This window comes from Dipodomys ordii, unplaced genomic scaffold (genome assembly GCF_000151885.1).
Source record: "Dipodomys ordii isolate 6190 unplaced genomic scaffold, Dord_2.0 Scaffold3, whole genome shotgun sequence".
Lineage (NCBI taxonomy): Eukaryota > Metazoa > Chordata > Mammalia > Rodentia > Heteromyidae > Dipodomys > Dipodomys ordii.
The window spans coordinates 5,919,744-5,946,016 of record NW_012267219.1 but is presented as its reverse complement, the minus strand read 5'-3'; the positions used below and the strand labels follow the sequence as shown (position 1 = coordinate 5,946,016).

General features: G+C 33.5%; 1 protein-coding gene across 4 annotated transcripts in view; it reads right to left on the bottom strand.

Moving 5' to 3' along the window:
* Usp15 (ubiquitin specific peptidase 15) overlaps nucleotides 1-26,273 on the bottom strand; it is a 105,062-nt gene that overhangs the window by 26,378 nt on the left and 52,411 nt on the right. For 2 of the 4 annotated variants that reach the window (XM_013021397.1, XM_013021406.1), the window contains exons 7-8: nucleotides 24,787-24,873; nucleotides 17,805-17,949 (exon numbers count right to left, since the gene is read on the bottom strand). In XM_013021397.1, the coding sequence (XP_012876851.1) occupies nucleotides 17,805-17,949; nucleotides 24,787-24,873 (232 nt within the window). Of the gene's footprint in view, nucleotides 1-3,782; nucleotides 3,929-17,804; nucleotides 17,950-24,786; nucleotides 24,874-26,273 lie in introns of all 4 variants that reach the window. The other 2 variants (XR_001175247.1, XM_013021416.1) reach the window with 2 other exon arrangements.

The window sequence follows — 26,273 nt, the reverse complement described above, 5'->3', positions numbered from 1 at the left end:
GCTGTGGCTCAAGTGGTAGAGCGCTAGCCTTGAGCTGAAGAGCTGAGGGACAGCACCCAGGCCCAGAGTTCAGGCCCCATGACCGGACCCAAAAAAAAAAAAAAGAATCTCCCTATCTTTCCTGTCTGGTATGGCTTTGAACCTCTATCCTCAGATTTAAGAGTAGTTAGGATTACAGGCATGAGCATCAGTGCCAAGCAGGGGCTTACTTTTTTGTGACTGGGTTTTGCTGACTTTTCTTCAAAGTTCTTTTCCTAGGCTGGCCCTCTTTGCCTCTTGTCTACCTACGATTACAATAGTATACCAACATGTCTGGCTCCGAGCACTTATATCTATCCTGACAAATGCTAATTTGAAACAGATTATAATTCAGTATCGACTAAATAATCAATAGTTTTGATATGACTATCATCTCTGAAGGTACTTAAGTGAAAGCTATCTGGTCCTAAGAAAGACAAAAGTCCTACTAAGTCCTATTAAGAAACAAACTCTCAAGCTACATTTCTTTAAATAATTTGTACAGACACATATAAACACAGAAATTCAGTCCAGTATAATTGTTAATAGTTAAAAATGGATGCTACACCTTTCTTCCTAATCTTAAAAATAGGATAGGAGTCAGTGGCACTGTGGCTCAATTGGGAGAGTGCTAGCCTTGAGTTGAGCTGAAGAGCTCAGGGATAGTGCCCAGGCCCAGAGTTCAAGCCCCAAGACTGACAGAAAAAAAAAAAAGGATAGGAGTTAACTAGTTTTGAAACATTATATGGCGCCCGGCTTCCTTCAACCTTTTCATATGAAACTATCTTAGACAAAGAGGTATTGTTGACACTTGTGAAGAAACTGGTCACTTGTACTGGTTGCCATTAATGTTCATGTTTTAAAGACTTTCATTATTTGATCAGAGTTTTTAAGTATTTATGTTCAAGAGTCTTCTGATATGAAAGTATCATTTTCCTACTGAACTATCCTAATTCCTTTTTTTTTTCTGTCGGTCGTGGGGCTTGAACTCTGGGTCTGGGCGCTGTCCCTCAGCTTGTCAGCTCAAGGCAAGCGCTCTACCACTTGAGTCACAGTGCCACTTCCAGTTTTCTAGTGGTTAATTGGAGATGAGTCTCATGTACTTTCCTACCCTGGCTGGCTTTGAACCAACCCCAATCCTCAGATCTCAGCCTTCCCAGTAGCTAGGATTGCAAGTGTGAGCCACTGGTGCCCGGCAAACAATTCCTTTTTTAAAGATATAATATTAAAATTCCCCTTTCAATCTGGAAGTCTGAATAATCTGCTCTGGACTAAGTCACACAACATGGATTGTATTTTTGTGCATACATACTTCTTACCTTCACTGGCTTCTGGGAATGTAAAATGGAACAAGACTCAATTTTGGGGGTGGGGAGAAGGGGGAGGGGTGTTGGTCATGGGGCTTGAACTTTGGGCCTGGGCGCTGTTCCTCAGCTCTTCAGTTCAAAGCAAGCACTCTGCCGCTTCAGCCACAGCACCACTTCCAGGTTTTTGGTTGTCTATTGGAGATAAGAGTCTCACGGATTTTCCCACCTGGGCTGGCTTTGAACCACGATCCTCAGATCTCAGCCTCCTGAGTAGCTAGGATAACATGCGTGAGCCACCAGTGCCCAGCAAGACTCAATGGTTTATGATATTTCAGCAAAAAACTGAGACTAAGACACTGTTGTGTTTTGTGACATCTTGACTAGTCTCATGTTATTTGGAGCTATTATGCACTTGCTAATTTATTGAAGTTCAACTACCTACCACTGACAAGTGTCAGGAGAATTAGATCTTACACTCATCTTCAGCACAAGGCCCAAATATGTAGCAATCAGAAAGTATTCATTTGTTATTCCAGACAGCCTTTCACTCTGTAATCTATGCTGGCCTAAAACTCATGATCCTCCTGCCTCCACTTTCTGAATACTGAGAATAACACACACACACACACACACATACATATTTATATCTTAGGCCACATTTTGTTTCTATCATAACTGTGCTTGAGAGTTGCTCCTAAAATTAAGTAAAATGTCTTCACTATTATGCTAAATAACCAGAAGAAAAAGATTCTGTATTTAACTCCCACTCAATGCAGAGAAAAACTAAGGAAACTTCTAATAAAGAGGTAATAAATGCACTTTTTAAATATTAAATGTTTATATTTAAATTTTTTTTTTTTTTGGTTTGGTCCTGGGGCTTGAACTCTGGGCTTGGGTGCTGTCCCTGTACTCTTCAGCTCAAGGTGAACGCTACCACTTGAGCCACAGCGCCACTTCTGGTTTTCTAGTGATTTATTGGAGGTAAGAGTCACAGCCTTTCCTGCCCGGGCTGGCTTTGAACCGCGATCCTCAGATCTCAGCCTCCTGAGTAGCTAGGATTACAGGCATGAGCTACCGGCTCCCGGCTTATATTTAATTTTTAAAAGGTCTTTATTCAAGTTAATAGTGTATAAAATTGGCAACAACCTTGAAGTTTAAGGATTTAAAATGAAATTTCAAGAAATAAACTACAATGAGAATGTGTTGATTCAGGTAGAATGGGAAGAGTGTTTGGTATATGAATAAGCCAATTATTTAATAAGATATGATTAATAAATATCTGTTCCTCAAAATACTTTTGTGGCACTTAGATGATATAGCATATACATCTTTTATTGGAAATTGAAAAAATAAGATTATTCTTAAATTTGAATTAGTATCCTGAAGATATCCTTAACTTAATATATTGAATTGAGCCTTTGACATATACTCTTCTCCTTAGAATCTTCTTCTCCTATAAGTAATCCCTATTTATTCTTTAACATTCTATAGCATCTGCTTAATGTTATATCTTCTCCAGCACCTCAAGGAAAGACTTAAGTCTTCCTTCCTCTAGGCTATATACCTTTAACTAATTTATAGTACAGATAACTCTCTTATTCCTCTTTGTACCTTAGAGGATTTAAAGCAATGCCTACTACATAATTAAAAAATAAGCAAACAAAACTTGTATCATAAAAAAGACTGGAAGTCGTCCTTAAAGAGACTCACAACAATGGGAAAGTAAACTGAAAAGAATATCTAAACTACATTCTGTTATACTCTAACCTATCCAAAATAACATCAACAAATACATAATGCCTGAAGTAAGTTTTCTTAAGGAAATTACCCCAATAAGTATCAAGGTATACCTATAGAAGCCTAAGACATGTGAAGCAAATACATTTTTATGAATGTTTTCCCTGAAATCAGATACAAAACTTCTAAATAAAAACCTTCCAAATACATTTCTCATCCAAAGGATATTCTGCTACATGTTGAATATACACAGACCTTTATACACTGTCTATAAAGAGTTGTATTAAATATCCAAATATTGAAAAAGTATTATCTATAAAAAACTTACTCATTATAAACTTCCTTCCTTTACCCAATATACTACAACTAGAGTAGTATATAAAATTTGGTTTTCTTTCATTATTTACTAGAAAGATGGAGTGTGTATATAGATATATGCATAAAACCTATTGTTTATACATTATTTGTTTTTACATTATTTGAAAGTAAAAATATTTTGCTAATTATATTCTGATTAGTAACACTAAATTTTCTAGAATTTTCTGAAAAAAGTGACACATGTAGAAGTTTCAATTTGTATTTCACTATAAACTTCTACTATATAGAAATAGTCAAATAAAGTCCTACCATATAACCAAATCTCAAGTCTGTAATCAACATTTTAGGAAATAAATAATAGCCATCCCATAACTTGTAATAAAACTGGAATTTCCCCAGTACCTGGAAAATAGCCAAAGTAATCCCCTTCAAAAAGAGAAAGTTGTCTTTTGTAATGCTGAATATGAACCACTCCCTTTCTGTTCAGGTGCTCCAGAAGCCCAATTCTCAAGTGATCATGTATGCTCACTATTTTAGTAAACCGGTAACTAGAACAGGAAAGAAAACAAACTTAATTTTTGATTACCTAAAGCTTCTGAGTTGTGTAATTCATTTTATAACTGAGCAAAATGTAATGCCACTAGACACCCTTTTATAAAACAACTACACCTTCAAACTGATCAATACTAAAAATAAAAATAAAATCTAAACTAAGGGATTTGTTCTTATTTTCTTAATGATTAAAAAAAATAAAATGAAGTAATCCATGTTTAAAGCACTTTAGAATACCTTCCAATATTTTTTTCTGGATTTTAAAGATAGATATAGAATTTTCAGATTTAAATGTCAATTGTTTTCCAATTTGTCATGACCACAGTATTATGAAAAGGTACTGTTTAATTCCAAAGCATTCTGTTAATTCTAGGATGTAGGCTCTAGTTCTGTAAGAAACAGGATGAAACTGGAAAGTATGATGTAAACTTTTACAATGTGGAGTCATAAGCAGAAGTCTATCTTTTTGTCAAATAGATTAAAAATCGTTTTGCTTAAAATTAATTGATATTCTTTTTTGTTAAATTTCTTCTAGGAATGTCAAATCTGATTAGATTTGAGAGATCAACTCCGAGGATCTCCCCATATTTTGTAAAAGTAAATACAAGTACTGGCCATTTAGTTTTATATTTTTCTTCAAGACTAAAAAAGTAAATTTAAAGATGTAAAACAGCTATTAATTTTCTTCCTATTTAAAAAATTTTAGTACTTCCCCCACCATATTAGTTAGCAGAGTATTTATTTAAAATACTGAAATTTTCATGATGTAAACATGTTCCTAAAGGCAAGACTTTTTAGTTGGGGAAGCATGATGTTCTGATACTTTATTATTATAACCTGTGGTTCCTAGTCTAAGGACATGGACAAAATTAAATTTCACTAAAAAGTGGCACTGTTGTACCTTCCTTCAAATTTCATTGTGTTGCTTCTTTATACACTTACTTAACATCAATAAAATATTATTACTACAACTCTAGAAAGATTGGGCAACTAACTGGTAGCTCATACTTACAATCCTAGCTACTCAGGAGACAGATCTGAGGATCACCATTCAAAGCCAGCCTGGGCAGAAAGTCTGTGACATTCTTTATCTCCAATTAATCACCAGAAAATGGAAGTGGCACTACGGCAAGTGGTAGAGCGTTTGATTGAGCCAAGGAGCTTAGGGATAGTGCACCAAGGCCCCAAATTCTAGCCCACAACCAACAAAAAGTAACAAAAACCAAAACACCAAAAAAAACCTCTAGAAAGTCTGAGAACTGATAGGATATAAGTTGTTTGCTAACAAAGAAATGTCAACTTATTTTGTTTTTTGAAAGATAACTGCATGTCAAAAAATGAATGCTGTATTAATTTAAGACCAGATTTAGCAGTCATAATTATGTTGACCATTGATTTTCATACTGAAAGATTCCCTGTGTGATACAAATAATTTTGGAAGTCTCAGTGATAATAATGGTTATTTATTACCAATGTTATAAAGTTCAGATGTGTAATTAAAGGAGGTTTAAAAACTACTAGACTATGACAGAAATGGTCTAATTTTTTTTATTTTAACAAGAGAATATTTCTGAGTGATTTAAAAAATGTTTTGGTATTCATTCTATGGACAGAATGCTAAATGTTCTAAAAACACTTAACAGTGTAAGATATATATGTAGCTTATGAATAAAATTTTAATGTTAAATAACATCTAATCTATTAAAAATTCCAAACTGATTTACAAGGAAATGAATGTCAATTTTAACTTTTGGCAAACAAGATAGTCAAAGAATTTAATTAAAATCTTTTTTTTTGGGGGGGGGTGTTGATCTTGGGGCTTGAACTCTAGGCATGGGTGCTATCCCTCAGCTCTTCAACTCAAAGTGAGCACTCTACCACTTGAGCCACAGCTCCACTTTCCATTTTCTGAGTGGTTTATTGGAGATAAAAGTCTTGCAGACTTTCCTGCCCAGACTGGCTTTGAACCATGGTCTTCAGTTCTCAACCTCCTATGTAGCTAGGATTACAGGCAAGAGCCACCAACGCCTAGCAATTAATATTTTCTTTAAGAGAAACAAGCAAGTCATATCCTTCTCTATATTACTTCATTATACCATGCCCACAACTGACAAATACTTAAGCCAACTTGAAATAGAAATGTAAACATCATATAATAACATGAACTATGAAGGTTTTTAACTATTTTCATAATCACAAAACATGTTTATCTAAATAATCACTTAAAAATATTATGGAAAGATCACTATTTCAAGAGTCCATAAAGTATACCAAATAATGTCCTAAAAGATTTTTTTCACATCCCTCACTGTAAAAGCCTTTAAGGAACTATTTCAATTGTAGCGTAAGCATGATCTTCCAAGCTATAACTGACATGGCAGTACAATTCATAATTGATAATTTACTTTTTTTTTATTGGTCAGTTGTAGGGTTTGAATTCAGGGCCTGGGAACTATTCATGAGCCTCTTTGTGCTCAAGGCTAGTGTTACTTGAGCCACAGTGCCACTTCCAACAGTGCACTCCACATACTATCAGACTAGTTACATTTGTGGAGCATAAACTAGGTCATTTCTTGGATTTTATAAATGTTCATAGTTCTTTCATTTTTCAGTTGCAAGAAGTAGATATTATGTGCTATAATTCTTTTAAAGTTTTGTGTAGTTCAGACATCTTTAGAGTTATTACTAGTACAGATCAAATTCTAAACTCTTGCGGGAAACTATATGTGTGACTTAGGGTGCAAACAAAATAGTGCTAGGGGTTGAAACAGGGTCTTGTGCCACCACCCAAACCATAGTCCCAAGTTATTTTACTTCAGTTTTTTTTCAGATGGACTCTCTGAAACTCTTACTAGGACTGGCCTCAAACCACGATCCTCTAGAGTCTCCACCTACTACTTTGCTTGGTTTTTGTGGTAAATGATTTTTCTAATACAGTGGTTCTCAAATCATCTGTATGAAACAATCAGCTTGTTAAAAAAAAAAATCTAAGCCATTACAGATTGGCACTTTTGTAAGATATAAAAATAAATCACTACAGCTGAGCATTGATGGCTCATGCTTGTAATCCTAGCTACTCAGCAGTAGAGTACTAGCCTTGACCAAAAAAAGCTCATGGGGCCTAGGCCCCAAGTTCAAGCCTCAGGACAGGCACTCTCTGAAAAAAAAAAAAAATCACTAAAGGTAAAATTTTTGAAAAATGCAAAAAACCAAACCTTATTTTTAATTATTGGTGTTAAAAGATATACATATTCCCAATCAAATTGCTATGACTTCCAACTCCTCCTGTTTCATTGTTGACCAACACAGAGACAGCCATGGACAAATTACAAAAAACATTATTCCAGAAGTACTTATTGTCATGCATTATACCAAATATTGATGCTACAAAAGAAAACCAGCCTCTATTTTTTTCATGATTCTTACTGTGTACAGAGAATCTTTCCAGATGAAAAATAAGAACAAGGAGGGTGATTAGGCAGAATGAGAAAGGCAACCAGGAAAGAGGTAACAGTATACCCAGAAGTTAAATTTAAAGCATATATCATTATCATACATAAGATTAAGTGCAGTAGAAGATAAATGATATAATAAAGATGCTGAGTATTGAAATAATGTGCTGATAGAAATTGATAAATGATACATAAGAGTGACAGAAGGTGAGGGTCTCAGGTTTTTGACGTGTGTTATTCAGGTAGGTGGCTGTATCCAAAAGGAAGTATAAAATAATAAAAAGGATCTTGGGGCTGGGAAGGTGGCTTAGTGGTAGAGCGCTTGCCTTGCATGCATGAGGCCCTGGGTTCGATTCCTCAGCACCACATAAGCAAAAAAAAAAGCCAGCAGTGGGGCTGTGGCTCAAGTGGTAGAGCGCTAGCCTTGAGCTGAAGAGCTGAGGGACAGTGCCCAGGCCCAGAGTTCAGGCCCCATGACTAGACCCCCCCCAAAAAAAAGGGTCTTAGTAGATATGTTGAGTTTGAGGCTAAGAAACAAGATAAAAAGCAAATTCTATGTAGTATGATTATCAATGATAATTATAACATCAGTTGATACTTATATACTGCCTACTATTTGCTAAGCACTACTTAAAAACTTTATCACCATTTCACTTATTTAAGGTCACAGAGTCACTGGTTAAGGTCAGCAGAGTTACTGTTTGTAAAATCCATGCTTTTTAGCTATCATGCTACATTACTGAAAGGATGTAGTGAGATTAGGACTACTGAAAAGAAGAAAGCAAAAAGTACAACTGTTCTTTTTTAAATCATTGGTCCCTCTCATCTGACTCTTCTATAAACTCTGTGTGTGTGCATGCGCACACATGTGTGTATAAATATATAATGAACAGTGAAGAAAGATGGAGTTAAGACACACAAAAAAAGAGTAATTGCCAGAAAAAGTAATGGAGGTTCCAGAAAGGTGGTATAACAAAGACAAAATATATATTCTGGGAATGGCATTCAATGACACTAATGCAAGTATAATCTGAAAGTGTTATTCATTTTACTATCATGGATTTCTTATAAACAACTAGTAATGTATTATTGTAAAAACACAGAAAGATGCCTACATAATACTTAGAAAAGTCTTAGGAATTATTATTAATGCTTCTATTACATATGAAACTGGCACATATCAAATCTGGTATACAACTGAGGCATCGTAAATAATCACTGTAGACTGGTTAAGGTATTTTAGGCACTCCTCCTTTAAGAGCTTGCACACATGGCTGAGAAGGTGGCTCAGTGGTAGAGTGCTTGCCTTGCATCCATGAGGCCCTGGGTTCGATTCCTCGGCACCACATAAGCAAAAAAAGCTGGAAGTGGTGCTGTGGCTCAAGTGGTAGAGCACTAGCCTTGAGCTGAAGAGCTGAGGGACAGTGCCCAGACCCAGAGTTCAGGCACCATGACTGGCAAAAAAAAAAAAAAAAAGAGCTTGCACACATGAGAAAAAACAGTAAACAGTGAAAATTCCAAAATTTATATAATGAGTGTATGGATAGTGTTAGTTTTGCTCTGGTAAAATACATTTGTGATAAGGACTTGTGTTGTAAAAAAATAATGTAAGAATTTACTTAAGATATAACGTTACAGTTTATTTCCGGTACTTGTCTGCTATTTTATAACCAGATGAACAAACTATAAATTGTAATGAACAGAAATGAAACCCAACTCAAATGTCATCTTCTTGATGCAGCTTCACTTACTTCCCAAATGGTTCTCTCATCCCTTTTTGTCCATGACATGCTGTTGATCATGTGACTATAATCATGTAACGAATATTAATGGGAAAAACCTCAAGTGAACCAATCTGTACCATGCTAAGATTAAGAGGGGTAAATACAAATAAGATCTCAGTACTTTTGTTCAGTCCTACACTCTTTTAACTAATGATAGGGCATTGTGTTTTGGAAATACTGGAAGTCATCATGTAAGCTGGTAATTATCTGCATCTATCTTTTTATCTTATTCCAATAATAAATGTCTCTCCTACATATGTTTACTATAGAGTTTAGTTTTGGGACTTCATTTTTATAGATGCCTTCATTTAGATGCAATAATTCCCATGATTTTAAATACCATCTTCCACTCCTACATTTTGTTTTCTAGTGTAGGCCTCTGAACTACTTATATGGAGATTGAACAAGTATCATAAAACAAACATGATTAAAATTCATACCTTTCTCCCAAACTAAATTTTGTACCCCCTTACTGTGTCCCTTTTTCCCTCTGATCTCATTACTTATATCAATCATTACGATACACAAAATAGAATCTATAGACACATGACTTCCTTCATATTCTATTAAATTAAGTGCCTTCTATATGCTAGATGCTATTCTAGGTAATGGCACTATAAAAGTTACTAAAAGTCCTGTACTCATGGATCTCTTATTTGTATACTTTATATGCATAGGAGTGATATAGGTACATGGTTTTAATGTAAGGATAGGAGGTAACAAGCCAAATATAAATAGCACACCAGTTGGTCATGAGTGCTGAATGAAATATGGGGAGGGCAGCTGCTGTTTATAGAGGATAATTGGGGAAGGACCTGATTTCAACAAAGAGGCAAAGATGTAACATTGGAGCAAGACAATCACAGGGGAAAAAAAGTCTAAGTTCAGAGACTTAGATGCAGAAATATTTTTTGGCATGTAAATGGAACAAGGATGAAGTAAAGTTATCTTGATGGACATTAATAGGAAATAGGCTATCTAAGGCTAGATTATATAGGATCTTACGCTGTTTTAAGGTCTTTGATTTCTTTTGAGAGAAATAAAAGGCATTTAATGACAACAAAATCGCTAAGAAAGAAGTGCAAAAATTTAGGTGATATGTTGGCTTGAAGTTTTCAATATCTGTAACACAATAAAATGAACTCTTCTTGAATGATCTGGCTTTTGCTTACTTCAAATTCATCTTGTCTTCCCACACTACTTCATTTATTATTCTTCAATTTACTCTTCTGGTTTCTCAAACTTGTGTGTTTTAGGAACTTTGTGCATGTCTTTGCTCTATTTAATGTCAACACATAGTGGCCTACCTATTCTTTGGTGTAAACTCCACAGACACAAAATTTGTTTTGTTTATATTAGTGCTTCTCTGAATGAAAGACAATAGGCTCTCAACAACTGTTTTATGAGTCACCACGTATTTGAATATCCATTCTGAAGATAATGCTCTGAATAACGTCTGGTTTTGAAAATTTATCATTAAAGGTGGAAAAACTTTAAGTGATATCAGCAGAATAAAGAAATTCCACGAAGAGTGCTTGACTTAATGTGAACACTTACTTCAAATGAGTAGCTATAACCTCTAGAAAAACTGCTCTGAATACTATAAAAACAATATGACCTCGTAGTAATTTCATGAATTATATGGGGACTATTTACTTAAAAGTAATTTTTAGATCACTTAAAAAATAAATGACCATTAGTGACTACAAAACAGGATGATTACAATTAATGCTTCTGAACATTACACTTTATGGTTAAATTATAAACTTTGTTAGGTATATTTTACTATAAAAACTACTTAAATGGTTGATTAGTATAATTAAAAAATTCATTATCAGCCGGGCGCTGGTGGCTCACGCCTGTAATCCTCGCTACTCAGGAGGCTGAGATCTGAGGATCGCGGTTCAAAGCCAGCCCGGGCAGGAGAGACTGTGAGACTCCTATCTCCAATAAACCACCAGAAAACCGGAAGTGGCACTGTAGCTCAAGAGGTAGAGCGCTTGCCTTGAGCTGAAGAGCTGAAGGACAGCACCCAGGCCCAGAGTTCAAGCCCCACGACCGACAAAAAAAAAAAAAAAAATTCATTATCAGAATATTTTCAATATAATGATTCAGCTTATTTACTTTTATTGTAGTAATTGGGAAGTGACTTAATACTTTCCTAGTCTTAGTCTTCTCATTAGTGAAATAGGCTATCTAGACCCTAATTCACTGTTCTCTGTAAAGAAGAAATGAGAAGGCAGAAAAACAACATGAAATACAACCTGTACTATGTATAGAGGACAGTGTTATTGGAGGCTGAAAGTTCACTATTGGGCTGTTAATGTTTTAATGTGGGGTTGAGGACTAGCAATTTATTTTGGATATATACTATTCACTGAACAATGGTTTCAGCAACCCACACACTACTCTTCCTGCCACAAATGGTATAACTCAGTGTAGAGAAGTGATTGATAATGTTTTTGTAATTGGTTTCCATGTATACTGTACTATAAGAACACTGGACTACTGTTAAGTAATGACAGTTATATGTAAAAAGCAACACAAAACTATTTTTATTTTAACTAAAAAACAAATATGGTTTTGCAAGCAGACATATTAAAAGATAAAATCTAACAGGTAAGGATCTTTCAGTACAATAGTTTTAACTGATTGGAACTTAAATGTATATATTTAAAAGAAAAAGCAGACATCAAATTAAAACCCTGAAATGGCTTTTATTCTTTAATATATCTATCAGTCCAATCTACTATACTTTTTATTGACTATGCTGGAAATCAGTGTCTCACATCTGTTATTCTAGCAACTGAGAGGGCTGAGATGGTGGTTCATAGCGAGCATAGAGTCTCAGACTCTAGGAGAAGTTGGGCTGGAGGCATAGCTCAAACGTGTGCCAGCTGAACAAGAAAGCCCAGCAAGTAATGAGGCTCTGAGTTCAAAGCTTGGTAATGGCAAAAGAAAAGCATAGGAAAGATACAAAAAGAAAAGGAAGTTATACAATTTCTGGGCATTTTTGCAGGAATATAATTTGTCCTTCCAGTTGTAAACACTAAATATTTACTTTTTCCTAAACCAGCTGAGAATAGGGGCTCTCATTCCTCAGTCCATGTCTTTCTAAAAGGGAGGAATATTTGCACTCACCCTAGTCTAAGCAGAAGGAAATATAAAGTAACAGTATCCAAGTTAAGAGGGTAACATGGCTCTACTTCAAGTAAGGTTCTTTTCTTCTTTGGGGGACAGCAGTTATTGAAATGGAAAGAAGTTTAAATATATTTTTAGTGATAGTTTGCTATAGAAATTTTGGTTCACAAGGTGTAAAGAACTCAAATAATTGAGATTAACATTCTGGGTTAAATACCTGCCTAAAAAGTAGATTGAAATCTTAGCTATACTCTCAGTTTATCAGAACAAGCTTAGCTTGTATTATGTTTTAAGCTATCTTAACTATGTCTTATTCTTAGGGATGACTTTTTTTTTTAATGAAAACTGTACTTACTGAAATATGAGGCTGGAAATCTGAGTAAAATTCGAAAGCTTCATGTTAAAATGTGATTCTGAGAATTTGGGTTTCAATATATACAAAAAGAAGGTATTAACTGGGTGCTGGTACACTAGCCTGTAATACTAGCTACTCGAGGCAAAAATCTGAGGTTCATGGTTCAGAACCACCCACAGCATGAAAGTCTGTGAGACTCTTATCTCCAATTAGCCACAAGAAAACTGAAAGTGGAGCTATGGCTCAAAGTGGTTGAGCACTAGCCTTGGGCAAAAAGAGCTCAGGGACAGCACCCAGGCCTCAAGTTCAAGTCCCATGATCAGAAAAGGAAAAAAAAAAAAAGGAAGGCATTATAGCATTGTTATATTTAACTGTATTTAAAGCTATGAAGTAAATAACAGAACAGAAATAACAGCTTCTGTAATGACTTTTATGTTGCTTACAATATAATGAAGATCTAGTTTCTTGAAACAATGTCACTTCTGGGTAGTATACCTTATTCTCTTCAATTACATCTTTTAAAAAAATCTTTCAACTTTCTCCTTAACGTTCTTCTAAATTTAATAACTTTTTCCTAATTCAACAGATCATAGAAAAGAAGTTGACGGGGAAAAAATGCTTGGAATTTCAACCTGTTTTATATTCCATAAGACTATCAAGTAAGATTTGAAGTATTCATTTTCCAGTGATTTTCTAGACTCTAGGAGCCCTATAATAATCAAGTAAAGAGTTTGAAAACAACCATCTTACGCTGTGCTGCTTTCCAGTGGACAAGACCATATCACTCCCCTCCTTCAAATCCATCTGAAGAGTTGCTTCTTCCAGGAAGCCAATCATGAGCCTCCTAGGTAGGCCTTGACAATGAAAAAGACAAGGGTTGGAGTGCTCCTGAAACTACTGAACTAACCCTAATTACCTCCAATAAAGCAATTTTAAAACTGGATGTTCTATAAATGGATTAATAGATTAGTGGTAGTAGGAAACTATTCTATCATACCATTTGTACTATCAGGACATGGTAAGGTAAGCCTGTAATCTAACTACTCATGAGGTTGAGGCCTAGGATAACCAAAATACTTGTGTTTCAAAGTACTCTGCAAATTTAATATACATAACTATTTATAATTTAGTATCTCTCTCATCCACAAGTTTACCTAGGAAAAACTACACCAGCACAGTTCAAGTTGGAGCAGATGATAAATACCATAGTTGCAATAATACTAAATGAAAAAGGAAAGTATATTCAAATTCTCTTCACATACTAGGACCAGTCAAAGAAAAATAAAACTAGTAGGAAAGAAGAGGAAAGAGGAATGGAAGAGTAGTCTTTCCAGAATCATTCTGTTAATTTTTGAGTAAGAAAAGACAAAATAACATCAACCTAATATATATGTAGTACTCATGAAATGTTTGTTGGCCACTATCTCTTTTCTCAATAAATGAGAATTAGGGAAATAACTTTTCTAGGGAAAAAAGTAGATAGGCAGGAAAGCTATGTCCCCAGTCCTGGTAATTTAACTCCATAACCTATATATTAATTTTGGATTTATGTGGGTTTGTGTTTTTAAGCCATACTTTGGTATTCAAATTGTTCCTCCAGGGATTCCATAAGAAAAAATATTTCTCATCCTGTAAGGATCTTAAAAGAGCAGGGCACTTTAATAACACTAAATTATATTAAAGAAAGGTTTAAATATCTAGACCATAGTAGTCATAAAGGTCAAAATAGAAATATCTTACAAATGTCTATCATTAAGTACATATTAACTTAAAAATGAAGATAATACTACCAGTAATAATAGTATTGACATTTAATGATTTAAATGAATGCTACTTAGTTTTTTATTTTTATTTTTTTTGCTTTTCACTGTTATTCCACATTTATGCCTGGACTGACTTGGACAACTATCTTTTTATTATACTTCCCGAGTAACTGGAGTGACAGTGCATGCCACCACAGTGAGCTTTATGTTTTGAGATGGGTTCTTGTAAACTTTTTGTCTGGGCTGGCTTGAACACTGATCTTCCTAATATCTGCCTCCCAAGTAATTGGTATTACAGTCTGAGTCACTAAGCGTGACTGAGCCACTTTGTTCTCAATACTGGTTGATCAAAGATTTCACTATCTCAATGTTACACTAAACATAACCCATTCTCATGAAAAGCATTGGTATGCTTTTCACACGTATATTTTATGTAGATATTTCAATAATTATGTTAAACTAAGATGATCACACAGTTTTTAAGATCACTGAATTAAGTTATGTTAAAACTAAGATGATCACACAGTTTTTAAGATCACTGAATTAAGAAGTTACATTAAAATTCATTATCTAAATGTATTTTTGGAAGCTGATAAAATGCCTTTGATTTTAAAGAAGTTACAAGGAAGACTATGGACACAGTATCTGACAAAAATATTATAAATTGATCTTTTCATCTGTGGATGAATAAATTTCATGAATATTCATAAGAGAAAGAGGCTACTGTCAGTATTCTGAATTCCCATCTTGAGAAGTGACCTTTGAATCAACTAGAAATCACAAAAAATTAAAAAAAAAAAAAAAGAAACTAAAGTCCTAGCTTTGTTATCTATGGACTTGGAACCTTCTCTGTCTTGTGCACGCACACACACACACACACACACACACACACACACACACACACGCACACGCACACACACATACATTTTAGGGTTATTATGGGGACTGAACTCAGGACTTCTTGCTCTCCCTGAGCTTTCTTGCTCATGGCTTATACTCTACCACTTGATCAATAATTCAAGTTCGGCCTTTTCTGGTTAAAGATAGGAATCTCTCAAACTTTTCTGCTCAGGTAGGCTTTGAACAGAGAGCCTCAGATCTTAGCCTCTTGAGTAGCTAAGATTATGGGTGTGAGCTATCGGCGCTGGGCTAAGACTTTTGTTTGGTTCAGACATGAAATAATATTCACTGCTTAAAAAATTCATTGATAAAAATTTTATTTAAAAAATTTAAAAATCATTACTCCCATAAAATCACAAATGAATTACCCTCACAGATATGTCTCAATTCAATTGGAACAAAGAATAGGGCCAGTGACACCCAATGTACTGTAATATGATGGCTTGGAATAGGAGTACAATCGAATGAGGTTGTTTTTTTTTTTTTTTAACATGTTAAATGTCATATAAGAATGCTAAACAAATGCAAAGTCTAGCTCAGCCCAGCTAGTTCAAAGATTTAACTTTAATACCCATTTCTGAGAAATTATAGTCATTCATTCAGAGAAAATTTTTACACAGAATTATCAAATGTATAAGAAACCAGAATGTAGCATTACATTAGAAGAAATCTGGTCCAAATGTGGGCTAGACTTCCAATGAATAATTAGCTTAAACACTAACTCTTATCATCTGACAGATTTGTAATGCCTATCTTATTAAAATATTTCTTTCATCTTCATACAAAAAGCACCAAGACTGATTTTCTATTTTAGGATATTAAAATGAAGCAAAAAAATGGACTAATAACAAGCTCTGGAACCAAATAGCTTTGACGGTACAAGTATAAAACGTTGCATAAAAATTACACAATATGGTGATTAGAGGCAGGGTTTTTGGTACTAGTAAACAACAATTTACTAGAGATCTTTTAGTGACAAAAAATGACAGTCCAATAGCCATCCATCATATTAAAACACAATTTCCTATCTCATCTGTATCTCTAAAACCTCAGCACCCATTACTTTATCTGAAGAACTATCCAAATAATAATACATTTTAACTTGCTCTCAGATGATACTCCTTTCTCCTTTCAGAAAAACAAAGTATAAAGTTGCATTATCTTAATTCCAGAATCCTAGAAAAATAATTTTGAACATAGTAATAATTACAATGAACAAGTACTACTCACTAAAAGATTAATATGAATTTATTAAATCGATACAGCATCTATTTGAGCAGATAAGGCTATTTAGTGAAAGTTTCAATTTTAAATGAAGAAATCAGAAACTGACTATGTACCTGCTATCCAAGTTTCATAAGGGATGCCAACTCAACCTAGAAATTAGGATAAGTAAATTTTCTTTGGCCAAAAATGCTAGCAAAATAAGGATTATTCTAGGAGGTAGATGGATTAATGATAGTGTAGAAAATATCTACTTGGAACACTGAATGGTAAGAGTCATTCTTTATAGTTAAAAACATGTTCTCACCAATTCATAGTCTGCAATTAATCTATATATGTGGAGGTTGTCTTCTGTGAACAAGGGATTCAATATTAAAACTTGCTTAGAGAATAAAAAAGTAAGATTTTAAACAATTCAGAAATTCACAAAATACTTCCCAAAGGAGTCAAAGTTCAAATATCAAGAATAGTCTAACACTGAGGGTGGGGAGGAAGGAAAGCTAAGAAATAAATACAGATCAGGTGATTTTGACCAAAATAGATTATATGCATACATGTATCAAAATGAAACCTTTTAGTACAATTAAGTTAAACCAATAATATGATGTTTAAAAATGAATATTAGCAGTACTTGGGGTTCTTTTTAAACATAACATTCTATCTGTAAAAGGGAAACAAAATCAACAAGTCTAATTTTCCTATATAGTGACAGTGATACTAAAATACATATCTCTTTCATGACTCAGAATCAAAGACATAAATGTTTAATGTTGAAAGAGTTTATAAACCAAATCAGAAAGATAAGGAAAGCTTCATGAGAGAAACAAGGAGCAATGAGGTCTCACTTTAAAAGATCTTGAAGGGAAAGTGATTAAAACATGAATTTTAAATCTTAATTTCTCATTACAGGAAAAGAACTCAAAAAGATTCTAACCAAGAAAAGAGATATATCATGATCCCCCCCCCCAGTTTAGCTAAGTTTCTTGCTTAGAATCAACCATTTTGAGTTAAATAGTAGTCTAGTCTATAGTATGATAAATAATCATTTTATCTAATTGAGGAACATGAGAATATTCTTTATATTACTGACGTACGGGTATCAGGCCAAATGTGTATGATTAAATCAATCATAAAATATAACCTCTCAATGCACATACAATATTTGTGTATTGACATGAATAACCCAGCTTCAGTCTTCTTCCATTAAATGTCTTCCACAAAACAGGAATTTTACCTTATTTAGAAAGACCTACCTGAATAGCTGAATTCATGAAACACGTATTTCCCAAGTTACTTAGGCCACAAAGGCCTGGCTGTTCATTGTTTCTTCCAGGTTCTGAATAATCATAATTCTTATAAGCAGTATATGATGGGAGACAATAATTTGAGTTTTTCACACTGGAAGAGAAATGTGTTTATCAAAATGTGGCCAATTATACAATAACATTGTTACAAAGAACAGAGTACTGTACGCTTAGTTATAAGACAGGGAGTTTATGAAGTTTTTTAATAAAACACTTAAGTTTTTTTAAAACATTATCCTTAAACAAAGTAACCCCTGTAATGAAGGTATTCTTTTACCACTCAAAAAATTACTACCTCATACATCACACCAACCAGTACAAACGTTATTATATCTTTCTACCCTTGAGTAACTGGAGCAGCATCACAACTTGCTGTTTTTTATTGTTGCATCAAACTTAAAGCATTCAGATTTTAAACACCACCGGCAGCAATAAATCATCTCATTTATGTCCCTTTTGCACCCTGCTACCGTAGAAACAGGCAGAGTTGGACTTTAGTTAGGGTGAGAGCAGAGAGCCACAAGGCTACTGTGACATCACTGGTCTAACGGACTGGAGATTCTATTTTTAGTTTCTATGCTAGACCAGCAGAAAAAAAGCCTGCGGGATCCAAAAATACAAAAATGACCTAAAATAAGTATATCTAGTACAACTTGCTTTTTGTTTCTTCTGGTTTATTAAAATGACATACTTATTTAGGTAGAAAAACCTCAAGATAATTTTTACTGTCAGTGTAATGACAGTAAAAAGCCATAATCGAAAATATAGAAAACTGGAATAACTTTAGAAGGAATTAAGAAATCAGTAAGTTATATGATCCTTTTTATATATAATAAAATAATTTTGGGGAAAAGGATAAGCTTTTCCTTAATTTTTAATAGCCTAAACTTTTATAAAATACTCATGATAGATGCTTTGGATATAATTTAAAACAAAAACATGTTTTCATTCACTTAAAAGATGAGAAAAAACTTGAATGGAAATCAAGGGCATATGATAAAGGCAAATGGTAAAACAAATAAAATATAATTTTACAAATATAAACATGAAAATCAATAAATCCGTTAATTTTAAGTGGCCATATTTTATTCCTAGAATTACTTAAAATACTTTTTATTATAATTTCAAATACTTCATGCTATCATTATACATATTATACTCTCACTTCAGTATAACAGTTTAAATGAACTGTATTACTATACACACACCAAACTGCATAGGTAAAATCAAATCAACCCACAATTACATACAAAACTAGTCCTTTAATATTTTTTTTAACATCGGTATAAATATTTCCTTTTCCTTACACAACAACCAAAAAAGGAAAACTCATCTCAAAAGACAAAACATGCGAGACACTGATGGCTCAGGCCTGTAATCCTTGCTAGTCAGGAGGCTGAACTCTGAGGATTGCACTTCAAAGCAAGCTCAGGCAGTAAAGTTTGAGAGACTCTTGATCTCCAGTAAATCACAGAAAAAACTGGGAGTGGCACTGTAGCTTAAGGGGTACAGCGTTTGAACGAAAAGAGCTCAGGGACAGGACCCAGGCCCAGAGTTCAAGCCCCAGACCAACTCTCTTCCCCACAAAAGACAAAACAACAACAAAAATAAAAAATATCTGTATTGGGAGGCAAAAAAGTCAGTCTTGATCAATTCAAATTCAAAGCTGCTAGACTTGTAGCTACTTGTTTAAACTTAAAAGTTAAAAGCAGGGCTGGGAAGTTGGCTCAGAGGTAGAGTGCTTGCCTCACATGCATGAAGCCCTGGGTTTGATTCCTCAGCACCACATAAATAGAAAAAAGCCAGAAGTGGTGGTGTGGCTGAGGGACAACGCTCCCCCAGTTCAGCCCCCACGACTGACCAAAAAAAAAAAGTTAAAAGCAGTAAAAACAGTACTAAAGGATTTTTTTCTTTGCAGAATACTAATCTTGCTATTCATATCTCACTTTACAGTTCCAGTAATGAATCAAGTACAAAGCACTTAGTATGTTCATCTATGATTAGATTATGAAATCTATTTTTTTTGCTTTGAGTATATGAGAAAAAAGGCTAAAACATGAAAAAAGGTGGATTTTTTTAAAACTATTAGGTAGTGCTAAAAATGAGATCTAAACATTTTTTTAAAAAAATATAGTTTGTGTTACTTCACATCTCAAGAAGAAAAAAGTATATATTCTGGCTGTAAAATTAGAATAAAATTTAAGTAACCAGATATAAAGGATGCCCTATTACTTGCTGGTGCCTAGACACACACACACACACACACACACACACACACACACACACGCACGCACGCACGCACGCACACACAAAGACTAAAAGCACATTTACATGGTCATTCCAAACATAGAGATATTTACTTGTATGTCTTTGTTCACAGGTAGCAAATAGATGCTGGAAGCTTTGGGCCAGGCCACCTTGGATATTCAGTCCTCCTACCTTTGCCTCCCATGTAGTTGGATTATAGTTTTGAACCACCACACCTGGCCCCCAAATACTTATTATTCTAATGAGAAGTAATTTATAATCCAAATTATAAGCACTTCATACCATATGTTAAAATCATGGGAAATGTTAACAAAATGCATGGAACTCAAAGCTCTAAACCAAAGTAAGCCTTAAAAAAAAAAAAAAAGAAAAGCTCTTACTATCTTTCATGACTGCTAAATTTTCCCTAAAGATCTTAAGCTATTTTTCAGCTTTTAAGATGCTTATGCCACTCTGTAAAGTGAATTACTAATAGTAATTTTAATACAACACTAGATCAATTCTGTATTGGAAATACCTTCTCTTGAAAAAAGTTATATTAAAAATGCAAGGTTATTTTAAAATAGCAAATTTTACCTGTTCACAAAAATCTAATATACTTTTCAGTATTGATATGTGGCATTAAATATAACTTAATCATCATGGCTATCATCATGTTCATTTTGTAGTTAAATGTTTTCAGCTAAGTAACTTATCAAGAGCCAGATGGCTAGCTCTGGTAGTCGTAGAATCCACAGTTCCTGCTTAATTCCATAGTGAGAATAATTTCCATTTCAAGCAAAAGAGATTTAAATAAAATGTGCTCTGATGTGGACTGCCAAAGTCCAGGAAATAAGTACATTAAAAGTATTTTTTTTTAGTGGCAGTGTTCCTATTGTAGCTGGGCAGAAAAATACTGTTAATAAAACTGACCCATACAATGAATTTTACAGATATTAAAAACATACATAAATAACTGAAATCACCAATTATTCTATAGACTACACAGGGAAACCAAACTATAGCAACAGATTGTTTACAAAACTAGTTTTTAGTAAAATCTTTATTAAACTTAAATGAAATAATTTTAAGTATGCTCTGTTACTTTAAAACAATACTGTTATTTCTGGAAAGAAAACTTTAAATCTTAGTAAATGGGTCATAGCACAATGGTTCAAGCCTTGGATTTGTAAATATGTTTCATATGAGCTTGTATTAAAACTATTGATTTTAATATATACTTTATATTTGTAGAACATTTCCACATGCCTGAAGTTTCAAAAATACACTTAGTCTTAGGGCTGAGGAGTGGCTCTAGAAGTAGAATGCCTGCCAAGCAAACTTGAATGCCTGAGTCGAATCCCCAGTACCACAATTTTAAAGAAGCACCTTTTTAATCATACTTATATATTTTAAATAAAGCTATGCTATTTCTACTTGAAGTCTTAAGCCATTACTTATTTCCAATAAGTACAATGAAAGGTCAAGAAACAAGTTTTATGTAAAATACTTATTTAAATATATTCATACAAATTTTTAAGGTAAAATGAAAAAAATTCCTTCCACTCTCTGAATAACGAAAGTCTGCTCTTACTAAGAAAAGTAATTCATACATAAAAATTTTAAGCTCCAAAAGATTATAGCATTGTAACCCAACAGTTTCCTATTAAAATTCCTTAATACAAAAGGATTTTCATATGTAAATTAGACAGATACATAATAAAGATATAGAAGTTGAATAATTAAAATCTGCTATAAAACATAGTAACAAAAAAAACCCTGCAATTCCTTTCAGTAGTTTCTTTGGTAAGAAGTTTGGAGATTAGATTGCACTATCAAATTTTTTATTATGGGAAGAAAATAATAAGACAAAAAAACACACCAGACTAATTATACTAATATAGTGACTTGTCAAAGTACAGTCTATATTTAATATTGCTTATATACAATGCTTACAATCTCTCCAAAGAATGATTTATAAATACACATTATACCTATAAATTAAGTTAATGGTAAATGTGAGAGCCATCTGCAGTTGACAGGAACACAGTAATGTTTTGTAAACTACAAAAATTATTATTATTATTACTGTGTTGGTCCTGGGATTTGAATTTGGGTCTGGACGCTGTCCCTGAGCTGCTTTTGCTTGAGGCTAGCACTCTACCTCTTGATCTGTTGCTCCACTTCTGGCTTTTAAAAAAAAATAGTTTATTGAAGATAAGAGCCTCACCAACTTTCCTGCCCCGAACCATGATCTTCATATCTCAAATACCTAAGTAGCTAGGGTTACAGGTGCAGGAAACCAGTGTCCCCACAAAAATTATTTCTGATGAATTTAAAAGATAACATACAAGATACAACCTGCGTTACAGGATGATGTGCCTTTTCTATCTTTTTGCTTCGGAATATAGCATTTTAAAATAGAAAAGTACTGTGTATTTTTCATGATGTCTTCAATACTTTACTATTACATGATAGCAATGTAATGGTAATGTTAATAGAATACACATTCTTTATGAATTGCTGAAGTAGAGGAGTGAATGTTTTAAATCTACTTTAGTACTAGCAAACTTCTGAAATAGTTGTACTAATAAATTCTTGCAACAATGGAAAACGATGTTTAATTTTTTTCCCCAGTATGCTTGAGGTAGGGGAAAATGGGCAGTTTCTTATGATTTTAATTTATAAAATTGTAATTAGTAGTGCATTTGAACACTTAAAATGTTAATCTTTATTTTTATAACTTTTATATATCCTTTATTTTTATAACTTACTTTGCTATTGTTTTAGAAAGTTTCTTAATAACCTTATATGCGTGATATTTAGCCATTAAAAAATTGTAGTTAAGTACTGTTTTTCATTAATTTGCTATATATATGCACATATGTACATATATATATATGTATATGCCCTGATAATTATCTTGAATTAAAGTTATAAACTAGTCACAGCAACCCAAGTTTTTAAATGATATTTTCAAGATAATCTTATCATTCTTCATTAATATAGAATACTTTCTTATCACATTAAATTCTTTCTTTGGGAGAGGGGGAAAGCTGGGCACTTGTTCCTGAGCTTTTGTTCTCAAGCCTAGTTCTCTACCACTTGAGCCACAGCTTTTTGGCGTTTTTAACTGGAGGTAAGAGTCTCATGGACTTTCCTGCCCAGGTTAGCTTTAAACCATGATCCTCAAATCTCATACTCCTGAGTAGCTAAGATTAGGTGTGAGCCATGAGTGCCTGGCCACACTGAATTATTTTATACACAAATATCTGCTTCAGAGTTGTCTGATTCTACTGACTTGAAAGTGTAGCTTTAGACAACATTATGCTGCTTAAATCTTTATATCTTTATACTATGTTGTATAAATTTATCAGAAATAGTCTTTTCTCATTTTTCTTCTAAAATTGTTAGCTATTGTTATTTGTAATTCAGATGTGTGTTTTACCAAGTATTTTGCCAAGTTTTAGGGAAATTAAAATTTTAATTACCAGTATTATTTAAACAGATTTCACAAACAGTTTTTAGCTTTTTAAATTTACAAATTGGAATAATCAGATGCCATTTATGAACTGCAAAAAAAATAGTACAAAGAGTTAGCTACCTAAATTGTTAATCTAATATATAACAATGTAAATACCCATGGGGAGGGTGGGGAAAAAAAAGGATGTTAATCATCTCTGAATCGAAGTTTTTCTCATAAGCTGGCTGGGTTCATTACATATAATAAGGCTTTGTATTTATCTTTTCTAGTAAAATAAAAATCCAAAACGGGGAGGGTGGGGAAAAAAAAGGATGTTAATTATCTCTCAATCAAAGTTCTTCTCATAAACTGGCTGGGTTCATTACACATAATAAGGCTTTGTATTTATCTTTTTTTGTTTGTTTGTTTTTTTGGGGAGGGTCTGGTCATGGGGCCTGAACTTGGTCTGGTCGCTGTCCCTCAGCTCTTCAGCTCAAGGCTAGCGCTGTACCACTTGAGCCACAGCGCCACTTCCGGCTTTTTTTTCTTTTTGCTTATGTGGTGCTGAGTAATCGAACTCAGGGCCTCATACATGCAAGGCAAGCACTCTACCACTGAGCCACCTTCCCAGCCCTGTATTTATCTTTTCTAGTAAAAATAAAAATCCAAAATTACAAGGTAATATACCCATAGAAGTTATAGTGAAGCCCAAGTTACCTCCAAACTTTTTTTTCTTACAATAACATACACATAATCCTAATGTTTAATTATTCTGGGGACAGGAAGTTTTTTTCCCAACCCTCAAAAAATTGTCTTTTTACAAACATAAAAATATGTATTGCTTTCAAGCTGAGAATCTCTAATACATGGGTAAACAACATACCTAGTTCCAAAATGACATCTGAGGTTTATATTTGTCCTACAAACTGGAATCCTAACAATTTCCTATATAGATATATTTCAATAGTGTTTAGGATAAAAATTCTGGAAGTACTTTATTTCCTCCAGAAACTTATTCGTTTTATATTAAATCAAGAGGTGTTATGTAAATTGTGCCTTCTTTCTTATGAAGTTAACTCATGAAAAACTAATCAGTAATTTAAAAGAAAACCAATTTTAATGCATTATGATTATTAACCTAAATTTTAGATACAAGATTTTTTCTCTTGCACACATAATAGGGCGACCAATTAAACAAAGTTTTTAAGATTCAGTGCTTACTTTCTGTTGTTGATGTTGTTATAATTATTTGATAGAGATGAAGGAGAGATCTTTGGTAAAGTTGAAAAATTGGATGCACCTGGGGACCTTTAAAAATATGAAAATGTTAAATTAGATAAAAAATGAAGAATTTTGAATTATGAAATAAAGAAAAGAACAGATGACAATGTTGTAGTAAATGAATGCTGGAAAACAGATTCATGAGAAAAATCACTATCCTGTGGTTTTTAAATTTTCACTGTATTTTTTCCTTTTAAAACAGTACAAAGGGAAGTAGTTTCAAATAATATTTTTCTAATTAAATATACAAGTTAGTGAATTAAATATACATTAAATATACAAATCAGAGAAATGAAAAGATACTTTCTCAGTAAGATACACTGCCACATTTTAATTATATATAATATCCACATACAATTCAGAGAAATTAAGTTAACAATTCATAAAAATGTAGGTAATGGGGACGGAAGAGCAAAAAAGATTTCTGAGTATAATTTGAAGAAGTAATATTTGGTTGAAACTATCTCAGGAAAAACTGACTATATAAATCTGTAAATATGACTATATAATATATGCCTCATTAATTCAGAATCTGTCTTTTAGAAAAAAATCTCTACTACTGTTTTTCTCTTTTCTTCTTTTCTGTTGTGGGGCTTGAACTCAGAGCCTGAGTAATGTCCTTGAGCCTCTTTGTGCTCAAGGCCAGCACTCTACCACTTAAGCCATAGCACTACTTCTGGTTTTGAGTGGTTAATTGGAGATAAGAGTCTCCACGAGGACTTTTCTGCCCAGGCTGGCTTCAAACCACGATCCTCAACTCAGCCTCTTGATTGCCTAGGATAATAGCCACAAGCCACTGGCACCTGGCTACTACTGTTTTTGAAACAATCATTATACTTTAAAGGAAGAATTTATTTTTAGGTAACTTAGATTTAGCAATATATTATCAGCATTATATATATAATAGTACATAACACAGAACAAGTAGAGGCTAAAAAATTGCATAAGTAAGAAAAATTCAAAATTTTGAGGTTGTATATATTATAAAATATTGGTATTCTTTTTCCATTTTGAGCTGATAAAGGTACTTGGGTGAGACTTCTATTTAGGTGCCTTTCTGACTGAAGTACTGTTAACAAGCTATTGATTTACTGTACTAAACTAAAATAGAAAACTATAATCATTCAAGGTTTAACAGAAAAGTATGTAGACTATTTTATGAATTGTTTTAATCTTAGTATTTTTGGACAATGGTTTTCATATATGAGGAATATCACAGCATTTTGATTTGCACATTAATTTTTTTTCTTTTGGTGCTAGTACTGAGGCTTGAATTCAGAATCTGGGCACTGTCCTTTAGCTGTTTCACTCCAGGTTGGCCTCTAGCATTTGAGCCACAGATCTACTTCCAGATTTTTGGTGGTCAATTGGAGATAAGAGTTTCATGGACTTTTCTTGCCTGGGATGGCTTCAAACAGCAATCCTCG